The 11,273-nt window shown below is 38.6% G+C and overlaps 1 protein-coding gene across 1 annotated transcript; it reads right to left on the reverse strand.

Moving 5' to 3' along the window:
• Positions 1-422: 422 nt before the first annotated feature.
• LOC141789478 (immunoglobulin-like and fibronectin type III domain-containing protein 1) lies at positions 423-10,803 on the reverse strand. The gene is made up of 24 exons (XM_074668895.1): positions 10,752-10,803; positions 10,483-10,605; positions 10,268-10,401; positions 10,063-10,162; positions 9,912-9,953; positions 9,786-9,831; positions 9,503-9,686; positions 9,278-9,391; positions 8,997-9,159; positions 6,560-6,832; positions 6,090-6,443; positions 5,838-5,915; positions 5,626-5,750; positions 5,411-5,552; positions 5,013-5,306; positions 4,634-4,930; positions 4,350-4,529; positions 3,755-3,883; positions 3,356-3,664; positions 3,178-3,263; positions 2,883-3,075; positions 2,467-2,763; positions 526-852; positions 423-427 (listed from the first exon to the last, which is right to left on the reverse strand). The coding sequence occupies exons 1-24, from the start codon at positions 10,801-10,803 to the stop codon at positions 423-425; spliced, it is 4,047 nt and encodes a 1,348-aa protein (XP_074524996.1).
• Between the last annotated feature and the right edge of the window lie 470 nt (positions 10,804-11,273).

Consider the following 11,273-nt stretch of genomic DNA (forward strand, 5'->3'; position numbering starts at 1 on the left):
TTATCTTTAACTATCCACAAGGTTTATAAGTTTTATGCAGTTGCTGGATTGTTTTGTCTCAAACAGACATAGCAGAGGAAACTACAATGCAAACTATGGAAAGTTTCAACAAATACAAAATGTAGGTTCTAGATAAGCACAAAGTTCATGTTGAATGCCCTGCTCTGTGTATTAATTCAACTGAGTAAAGTTTAACTTGAAAAACATAACCTGTTTTTCAGGGCCTTCAAATAGTTGATGATTGTTCTTAGAAGCTCTTTCTCTTTTTAGCATTATTTTCATATTCAGTGTTTACTGAAACACATTAAAACAGTGATTAATGAAGAACAGTCACATAAGCAGCAGGTTATAAAACAGCAGAGCCAGTTCCATTCTTGCTTCAGAAACAGGCTTCTTGTGGACTTCCGGCTGCCTGCGTTATTTTAATCTGAAGAAAGAGATTGAGAAGAGAATTATCATACGGTCTACCTAGGAGAAAATAATTCATAACGAGTCGGATGTTTCTGATGTTTTTGATGTTTGTACCTTGAACAACAAGTTTAGTGGAGCACTCCACTCTGCCCAGAGAGTTTTCAGCTACGACTGTGTAATCACCGCTGTCCTTGGGCCCGACTTTGAGAATCACCATCGAGCAAACTCCACATGTGTTAGTGATGTAGTAGTTGGTGTTGGTGTTCAGGCTGATGTTATTTCTGTACCAGGTGATATAGGGTTTGGGATTTCCTGTCACAGCACAGCTCATGTAGCACTCGTAGCTCTCTGGACTGTTGTGAGTTTTTAGTGGTACAGAGAATGCAGGAGGTGTTTCGAAGCTGCAGTCTTTTGAGGCTGGAAGGCTCAAAGTGAATGTTTCTGGTTCGACAAAAGAAAAGGGAAAAAGGTTAAAAGGAGAAGAGGAATCTTGATGGATGCTGTTTTATCCGATAAATAACTCATTGTACTTAAATTTTTCAACACTTCTTTTCCTCTGGTTATGTTTTCTTCTTCTTCTCTAGTTTTTTATTCATTTTTACAGGGCACTTTTTCTTCTATGAAATTCAACTTTAAAAAAATAATCCTTTTCTTTTTTAATTTTGAGACCTATAATTTTTTTTTTTTTCAAATAATGAGGAGCAAATATATCACAGAGAAGAACTATAAAATCCATATACCCCCCTCTCCAAAACCACCCCAACAACTGTCTTTTGGATTGCAGTTCAGGAAGGACAAGTCTACATCTATCATCAGTTGTATGTTTAGTTAAACAATACATTAGTCACTGCATTTATAATGCATATTTTATAAAAACTGAATGGATTTCATAGTGGTTTACAATGCTTTACTCTGAGCAGTTTAATGCAATTTTTTTCAATTGTTACGCTGATGATATTCAGCTCTATGTTTTAAACTAAATAATACAGATAAACTGATTAACCATCTCAAATGTGTAACAGCCATACTGTACTAGATGAATGACAACTTCCTCCAGATAAATTCAGATAAAACAGGCCTCCTCATTATTGCTCCTTAAAGTGTTTTTGCCTGGTTTTGCAACTTCTATTTCCACTTCCACTTAGTAAAACTAATTTTTAGATATCTAGATATAGTTTTTTTTATCACAATTTGCATATTAAAAAAAAACACAAGATCAATAAACCTGTCATTTTTTTCTTTTTTAAGTTATATTTAAGTCTGGTCCACTGTCTCAGATTCAGAATGAAAAATGCTGCTTCATTACTTTATTTAATTAATTGGTTTCTCATTTCAGAAATATTGTCATCCAGTTTGATCAAAGGTCAAAAGTCAAATATGAATCTGTTGTCCCCACAGGTAAATTTGTCTGCAGCTGGAGACAGATAATACGTAAACAAGACAAAAGGAACATCAAATAAATCCTCCCTATCAAGTATATAACATGAAAAATTGCTCCCGGCAGAGATTCTCCTGCAATTTGATAAGAAACAATAAGAAGATAAAAGAGATAAAAGAGATAAAGTGCAGTGCTAATAAAGTACAGTGCAAGGGAAAGCAAACTCAATGGCTATTCAATAGACCAATAGAAGCAATCTTGCTTGCCACTGTAACCCGACTACCAAGTCTGTTTTTATGGACTAGGGCCAGATTATCATACCAGGCAATGATACAAAACTTTAAAACTGATTCAATGAAACTTTTATAAAAGAGGGTCATCATCTCAGAGGATGCATTAAAAGAATGTATTTTTTTAGTAAATATAGCCTCTGATGCTCAAAAAACAATTTTTTGTCAAGTACAGTGCCCAGATATTTGTACCTGTTCACGACCCCTATACCAACACCCTTTAATTTGGTTGTCTTTTGTATTTAAGAGATTAAGCTGAAGAAATGAGTCATTACACCAGGATGTGAATTCATCAACCACAGGCCCATGATGATGCTCCTCCCCTTCAAGAGCATCATCATGATATTACTGAAGTGAACACTTTTGGTTCCCTTCTGTAAAACCCACCTTTGGTTCTCTTCACTTCCCAAAGGGTCGACTCAGAGGGTTTGGAAACCCCCATATCATTCTTAGCGTAAACCCGGAACTTATACTGCCTCCCAGGCATGATATTGACGGCAGTGAACTTGTTGTTGAACAGGTGATCTGCAACAGTATGCCAAGTGCGTTTAACAGAATCATGCTTGGTGACCATATAGTGCAGCCTGTCGTCTTTCTTTTCATCTGGAGAAGGAGTCCAGGAGACAGTCACGGTCCCTGACACGTTTTCATCAAGTTCCACAGGACCTGGGGGCTTGGGGTCATCTAGAAACAAATATATTGATTATTAAAACCCTGTATATGATGCCAAAACATTCAGAAGGCTTCCAGTACTCTCACTTAACATTTTAGGGATTATTTGAGACATGTGTTCTTTACTCCACCTGTGACTCTTATTTCGACACTTGAGGTCTCTTGACCAACCATGTTCTTGACAATGATTGTGTAGATTCCAGTGTCATGACGCTCTGATGAAGCAATGATGAGCTGGGATGACGTGTCTGAGTTGCTCACTGTCACATGCTTGGCCACTGGGAGACCGTCCTTGAGCCAGTTAATATTTGGAATAGGAGAGGCCTGCCAGCAATAGAAAATATGTGGGTGTGAGTTCATACTTATTTTTTTTTTTGCATAAACAAAACACTTTTGAAGGTTTTAAAACATTTTTTTATAACCAACCTGGAAGTTAAAGTTGATCCGAACAGAGTTTCCAGCTCTCATCACCATAAAGTTCTTTATTTTTTTGTCAGTAAACTGAGGCCTCACTGTGACAAAGTGGAAATATTTTAGAGAGTGATTAATCTACTGTATATGTCTAGAATTTCACCTTTGGCATGTAACATTCCCACTGACTCACCAGGAGGAGGCATTGCAATGATGTAGTTGTCCAGCTCTTGAGGTTCACCATCTCCACCCTCATTGGTGGCTAAAACTCTTACCCAGTACATGGCCATAGACTTCAGACCCATTATAGTATAAGAGGTCATAATGATGGCACTGGAATTGCAGCGGCCCCACTCTGGGTTCTCTGCTGGTCTGAGCTCTACAAAGTATCCTTTGGCCTCATCTTGAACTCCTTCCTCCTCAATGGGCTTGGTCCAGCCAAGTGACAGAGTGGTGTACGTAGAATCTGTCACTTTCAGGTCAATAACTTTACCAGGAGGCTCTAGAAGTTGAAAGGGTTAATATGTAAGACAAGTGATAGGATTAACAAAAATAACAAAATAGTAGTCACTTTTATTGGCTCATTACTCACTTTTTGGATCTCTTGCAAAGACAAATTCAGAAGGTGTACTTGGCTCTCCAGCACCAGAAATGTTGATAGCAAACACACGGAACTCGTACTCAATGCCTTCAACGACGTCCTTTACTGCATACTTCTTCTCTGTTTATGTGTCAGAGGGTATTGTTAAGTTTACAAAACAGTTGATTCTTTTCTTAAAATAGAAGAGAAAACACATTTCACTTGGAAATATTACAGTGGTGTTTAAACTGTTATAAATGAATGAGTCAAAAGTAGTTCTAATAGACTCCTTTACTGTTAGAAAACAGTTAGGACTGTGTGGCCACTTTGGCACTGGGAGTATAATGGGGTTCAGTGGTTTGGCAAGCTATGCAATGGTGACCAGCTCAGTGTGAGCTGGTTAACTGGTCAATAAGCCCTGACACGTTCAGCTGAAGGTAGCCAGTCGGCATGGTTACTGTCTACTCCCAAACACTGATTGCTCTGTAATAGTCGTGATCCAGTCAGAATTCAGAGGAACTTGACTCCACAGTGAGTATCTGACAACCCATCGGGACACAACCAGACATCATTGTACTGCTCAGTTTTATTTTGCCTATTGCCTGACCTTTGATTGGCTCATCAGGTGGGTTGACTTGACTCCACAGGTTACTGCCATTCTTGCGTTTCTCAACATTGTATCCCAACAGATTAGTTCCTCCAGTGTTGCTCGGTGCAGACCAAGCCAGATTGATGCAGTCTTTGAAAGCACTCACAATCTTTGGTGTCGAAGGAGCTCCAGGGTATGCTAAAAATACATCAAAAACAGTTTTAAAGACAGAAATAACTTCGCACCTGCCTGTCATGGTCATTTTAGACACCCACTATACTGTCAGTTTTGGTCTTCCTCACCCTTTGTGCCTGCCTGAATGTCATCAGTCTCCATCATCTCACTGACGCCTTGATCAGTTTCTGCCCTGATGTGGTAGCAATACTTTCTGCCATGATCAACATCAGTGTCCCTGTATTTAGCTTCTGGGCCAATCTTGCCTAATTTCTTCCAGCTGTTTCTGCCAATTTGCTGGCGCTCCAGGATGTAGTCAGTGATCGGGCAACCTCCATTGTCTTTTGGAATCCTCCATTTAAAATCAATGCAGGTTGAAGAACTTTCGATGATATCCACAGGACCTAATGGAGGTGTTGGTTTATCTGTGACAGAAAAAGAGAATAAAGATGCAACTTCAGCAAAACATGAGAATCTGTAGACTCTTACATGTAGTGCACAACTTACCCAAAACAAGAAGCTGTGTGATGGCTTCAGTTGTTCCACATTCGTTTTTAATCTTAATCTTAATTTCTCCGCTGATTTTGCGAGGGCACTTGGTCAACAGCAGGCGGCTGTGTGAAGAAGACTTCTCAATCTTGGTGTGAGAGTCTTCCAACAGCTCTTCGCCCTCATTGTACCACTGTATCTTAAAGGGTTCCCGGCCAACAAATGACACTTTGAAGGCTGCATCTTTTCCACTTTTGATTGTGATAGGTTTTATGAATTCAGCCAGGTCATCAGAGTTAAATCTTGGTGGATCTGGAGAAGGAAGAAAGAAAAAAAGCACTGTTACAAACAGAGACATACATTTGGAGCTGTTACTGAAATCGAAGACCACATATCAACTCTGATAAAATAAATACCTTCAACATTTAGCACAGCTTCTGTTTTACGTCCATCTGCTTCACATCTGTACTTTCCAGCATCCTCTTCTTTGCAGTTTTTGATTATCAATTTGCGGTAAGTCCCATCTTTTACAATACAAATGTCATCTGTGGCTACCAGCTGAAACAAACACACAAATACCTCAGCAAACTTGAATCTCAGAGAGACACGTTGGTTCACTTTTGATTTTCACCTCTTGCCCATCTTTGAACCAGACTCCATCACATTCCTCACTGCTCAGCCTGCACACCAGTTCGGCATCTGTCCCAAGAATTGCGTTCACATCTGACAGACCACCGGTGAAGTACACTCCTGGGTCTAAAGGAAAAATAAGCTCACTGTTAACTGGGAGAAGTACATCAAGAAAGCAGGGTTTAGCATGTATAACGTTCAAATGGATCTTACCAATGACTGTGTCAGGCACGAGTGGACCTGCTCTCACTCTTTTTCTTTTTTCTTGGGTGGGCTCTCCTTCTTCTGTTTCTGTTTCAGCAGCTTCAACAGCTGCCTCGCCTTCTTTTGCTTCTTTTTTTGAAGCCTTTGGTACTACTTCTTTTCCTTCTCCCTCTTCCCCTTCAACTTCTTCTTCCTCTTCCTCGTCCTCCTCCTCTTCTTCCTCCTCCTCCTCTTCCACCTGATCCCCCTCTACAGCAGGGCTTCCTTCTACTTTATCTTCTCCCTTTGCTTTCACCTTCTTTTTCGTCTTTGGCTTGTCTCCTGTCTTTTCCTTTGTTTTCCCTTTTGCTTTTGCTTTGGCTTTGGCTTCTGCTTTAGCTTTCGCAGCGGCTTCTGCTTTGGCATCTGCTTCTGCCTTAGCCTTAGCTTCAGCTTCTGCTTTTTCAGCAGCTGCTGCTTCTGCCTCTGCCCTTACTTTTGCAACTAACTCTTCTCTCTCTTTCTGAACCTTTTCATTTTGCTCTTGAGCTATCCTCAGAAGCTCAGGTCCACCACCTCCAGCTCTGGTTGTTTTGCGAGCTTTTTTCTTCCCAATTGAACTTGGATCATTGTCAGCTAATGAGAAAGATACATAGTGTCAAAACATTTTAAACATAATTGAAAAAGTTGAACATTTAAAAAAAAAAAGGTAAACAGTGGACAGATATGCTCCTAAAATTGTTTAACAGTACCTTCTACTATAAGCCAGGCATTGCAGGACTTCATTCCAATCACCGCTGCATAGATTCCTTTGTCCAATGGAAGGCAGTCTTTTACGACCAATGAATGAATCAACATGTCCTCTGACACCAAGATGTCAAATTTATCCCCTTGCTCCAGCGCAATATTCTTTCCCATCCAGGTAATCTTTTTAAGAGGATGTGAGAGAACACACTCAAAAACAGCATCCTCTCTCTCTTCTGCTTTCACGTCTTGAATCTTCACCAGGAAGTCAACAGGGGGAACTGCAAAAAGCAAAACAAATTACAATTGAAGGTCGTATCTCTGAGTTCCTGTTTAAAGGACAACTTTTGGAGCATGTCTAAGTGTCATTGTATCATATTGTAAACATGTTAGGGCATAGCTTATAGTTTGCTCTAATCTGAGGCCTGACAGTCAAAGGAAAAATTATTATATTGAGCTGACAATGCCATGGGAAGACTTTTTAGGGAAGGCATATAAAGGGAAAAAACTTAATAGAAACAGAACAGCGAGGTTGGAAACTGATGGTTGGTCCAGTTGAAGTGGAATGTAGAAAGAGTTTCAGCACATTTAACGTTCTCACGACCGGGGGGATTGGGATTTCCTGGTCAGAATTTGCAAAAGATGATTAAGGCAATGTCAAATAAAGCAGTTGGAATGAGTCAGGGGATCTGGCGGGGAGTGGGGGTGGGGGACAGAAAACATCTCTCTACTTCAGCGGTCCCTACCCTTTTTTGCGCTACAGACCGGTTTAATATCAGACTATAATTTCACAGACCGGCTCGTCTTCTGTCTCCTCAGTGTTTTTTTTTTTTACCCTGACTAAAGAAACTCTCCAAATATGTATGTTTTTGTCCATTTTGTGGGGGTATGGCATCAAGAACAAGGTTGTAATAGTTAACTAAAACGAAACTAAAAACGAAAACTAAAATTTAAAATACATTGCAGTTAACTCAAACTAATAAAAACTAGAAAAGAAAACAAAAACGATAAGTAAACTAAAACTATCTTGTGTTCACAAAACTAACTGAAACTAACTAAAATGATAGACAAAATTCCCTTAGTTCTATTTTTGACAATATTAATAGCCTTCAAGATTTAAATTAATCCGACATATTTTCCCAACCAATTTTAGACAGTTTTAGGCAGTTGTCAGTGCCGCACAGCACCATCATAGTGGCATATAGGGACGAGCTTGTTTACTGCCTTGACTGGCTGTGCGCTGTGCTGTGTCGAAACGTAGTGGAGCAATGAATTGGAGCATCTGTAAAAGTTTAATCGTTACAGAGTCCATTTTTTTATTGTATTTGAGTCTGGCTTTATTGTTACTGAGTCCAAGTTTTTATTTATTAAAGCTCATGTTATATATATATATATATATATATATATATATATATATATATATATATATATATATATATATATATATATATTATAATTTATGATAATATTATTTTTATGTAATTTATTTCAACATTATTTTATATAATTTATGCTTATATTTTTATACCAAGTTTATATTATTTTCATGTGTTTAAGGCAGCAGCCAACATTTCGGTATCAGCATTGACTGAGCAGTGAGCACTATGTTGGACTTGAAGATAAACAGTATGACAAAATATTTACTCTGACCTTTTTGAATCCTGCACCTGGTTAATAAGGTATGAAAAAAACTAGAATGCCTGCTCTAAAACTAATTAAAACTAAACTGTAATGGAAAATAAAATGTCAGAACTAACTAAAACTAAACTATAATGACAAATCCAAAACTATTATAACCTTGGTCAGGAATGAGTCACAGACGGGTATAACGGAGGGAATCCAGTCATTTTTCGAGATAAGACATTGCTCAGAATCAGATAATGAATCAAGCTGAAATAATGTAAGTTGAGTATTTTTTATGTGAGGCCAACCCACTACTCTACGTGCCCATTCCTTACTTTCTCAGGAGGCAAAGTGCTCAGCCTAGCCTGGCAGTGAGGAGTTCTTGCCTAGACCTGCCACTTGTCCCAGCACTGCCTTCCCTGTCTCCTTCTTTTTATTAGGTTTTAGGGGTTGGGGTGTCTAAGGGAAGCACAGGTAGTATCAGAGCCTTAAACAGAGCTGGGGTCTGTTGAATTTTGACTGGGTCGGATTAATTGGGGTGGATATGATGGACACTAGGAGCTGGCATGGAAGGAGCCAGAGCTTACTGTTAAGCCTTCCGAAGTGACCTAACTCAACAAAAAACTTGTGACAGGAGTTGTCCACTTGATAACCCCTGTGATATTCTGGTTCTTGCTACCCATCTGTCTACAGGCTTTGGGTTTTGGGACTTCGGTAGTGACATTAGCACAAGGCAGTTGTTGGCTGGTCAATAAGCAACACGAAAGAGTAACAAGCATGTGTTAATCCAAAATCCATCGTTACATTGGTGCTTTAACCTACGCTTGAAATCTGTTGAGAAGATCTTAACTCCGTCAACCTCCACTTGGTACAGTCCTGCATCCTCAGCACTAACACCATTGATACTGAACACAAACTTCTTTCCCACTTGCTTCAGTCCATGTTTAACCTCTGTGTCTTGATCAAAGGGAATCATAACTCCATCCTGTCAAAAAATAAGCAGTATGAGAGCAGGTTGAAATGTATTTAATGCAGACTAAGTTATACAGCTCAAAGTTTGTTTGAATTATCCATCATTAAGGTTTTTATTTTGACAAATTTACCTTGAATAAGTAGATTTTGCTGCAAGGGTCTTTGAGTGACATTTCAAGCTCAAATTCTGCATCACCATCCTCCTTCAGTTCAACCGGCTTTAGGTTGCAAAGCCTTTCAACCACCTACAGTACAGAGAACAAAGCTTTGACACTTTGGAAAAGTGAGGGTTCAGAGTTTGCATTGATTGACATTCAGATAACTCCCACTTGAATGCAGATTTAACTGAAACTTACCCTTTCTTGCTCAACCTCTCTTTCCATTTTCTTTTCATTCAGTTTTTTCAGCATCCCACGGAAGTCAGTGACACCGTACTGAGCACAGATACTTTCATAATCTTTCTTTTCAGCACTCATCAACAGATCCCAAAACTTGTCGTCGATTTCTGGTTTCTTCTCTTCTTTTGCCTCCATATCAACCCTGTAAAGCAGAAATAATTTACCAACAACAGTGCATTTTCAACACAAAAGAAACAGCAACAGTGAAAAATAGACTTTCTTACATATTTGTTCTACATACTTATTTTTCAAGGCCTTTTTGAAGTCCTCAGGTACCTCTCGGATAGCTACGACAAAAAACAGCAGCATGGTCACCACTTGAATTCAATGACTGAAAAATATAGCAGACAGTATGCACATTGTATACCTGTTCTTGATTCCTGCATGGCTCTGTTCTTTTTATAGCCAACTAAATAAGAGGAAGAAAGTTAAAAGATATAAGTAAAATGGAAAAGAGGGGTATTAAGTCCAAGTAATTGTCTCTGAATCAGTGCATAAATAAAAAAGAAGTTACTGACCCTCAATAACGTTCAGTGCAGCAGTCACCACAGCTGTCCCATACTCATTTTTGGCCAAACATTTGTAGGTGTCAGCATGATCCGAGGTCACATCAGGAATCTATCAATCATATCATGATTACTTGTTATATGGAACATGGATAATATTTTATATCTACAATAACTTTTACATTTGAAGAGTTTTGAAAATGGTCAGTGATCTCACCTGTAGTTGATACTCTCCTCCATTCTTGTCCTGGGTGATTTTGTAACTATCATCAATTTCTCCGTTATTTCTCATCCAAGTCACAGTTGGGGCTGGTTTGCCAATCACTACCGCTCTGAAAATAACCTGTTTTCCTGCAGAAATAGCAACAATTAGCTGGAATATCACCCTAAAATTCCACTGGAAATGTGATAAGTAGTGCAGTTTTACCTTACCTTCTTGTATAGTTATAGCAATGGGTTTCCGAGTGAAATCTGGGGTAGTCATTCCTTCAGGAAGTTCTTCAACAAACTGAGTGATCATGACTCCCGGCACTCTTGATCTCTTTTTGATTCGTACTGTCATAGTATGAGAAAAAAAATATCATATACAACCTGACATGACAGCATTGATATTTGGTTCTTTTCACTATTTCTAAAAAGATTTTATTTTGTAATTCAATGTTTTGATAACTAGCAGTATAATTGATGTTAAAAATACTTACCCTGGCCAGGAGCTGTTGGCTCCTCATCCTTAGATTTACGTATTTTAAACATCTTGCTTGAGAAAACAGCTTCTCTGCAATAGAAACATCAAGAACATGATGCACTTTGGAGATGCTTTGTTGTTTGGCACTTTTTTATGCTTATGCCACTTATTCCCTTTTGTGTTTTTACTGTGGTTTGAACTTGTTAGCATGACCTGACTGCAATAGCTTACCACTGTAATTTCCATACTTATTTCAGGCAGTCAGTCCTTATTTGAATTTTGTATCATTTTTTTAAAGTGCTGACCAGGGCAGAAGGCCACTTTTATAACATAATAAGGATGTATAATCGATTGATACCGAACTCTGAGAAAATCAAATGGTTTAAATACACTCAATCCATTCCTCCCAGAAATTACAACACACACAAAGAAAAAAATAAAAAATCGGGACGTGTTAAAATGTGAGTTTAAAACAATATTCAGGTCAACCACTAGTATCGATCCCTGGGTTAGTCTATCTTTGCTGAGGGTGAAAGAA

This window comes from Halichoeres trimaculatus, unplaced genomic scaffold (assembly GCF_033239565.1).
Source record: "Halichoeres trimaculatus isolate MK-OKI-2021-1 unplaced genomic scaffold, fHalTri1.1 fHalTri1_scaffold_1, whole genome shotgun sequence".
NCBI lineage: Eukaryota > Metazoa > Chordata > Actinopteri > Labriformes > Labridae > Halichoeres > Halichoeres trimaculatus.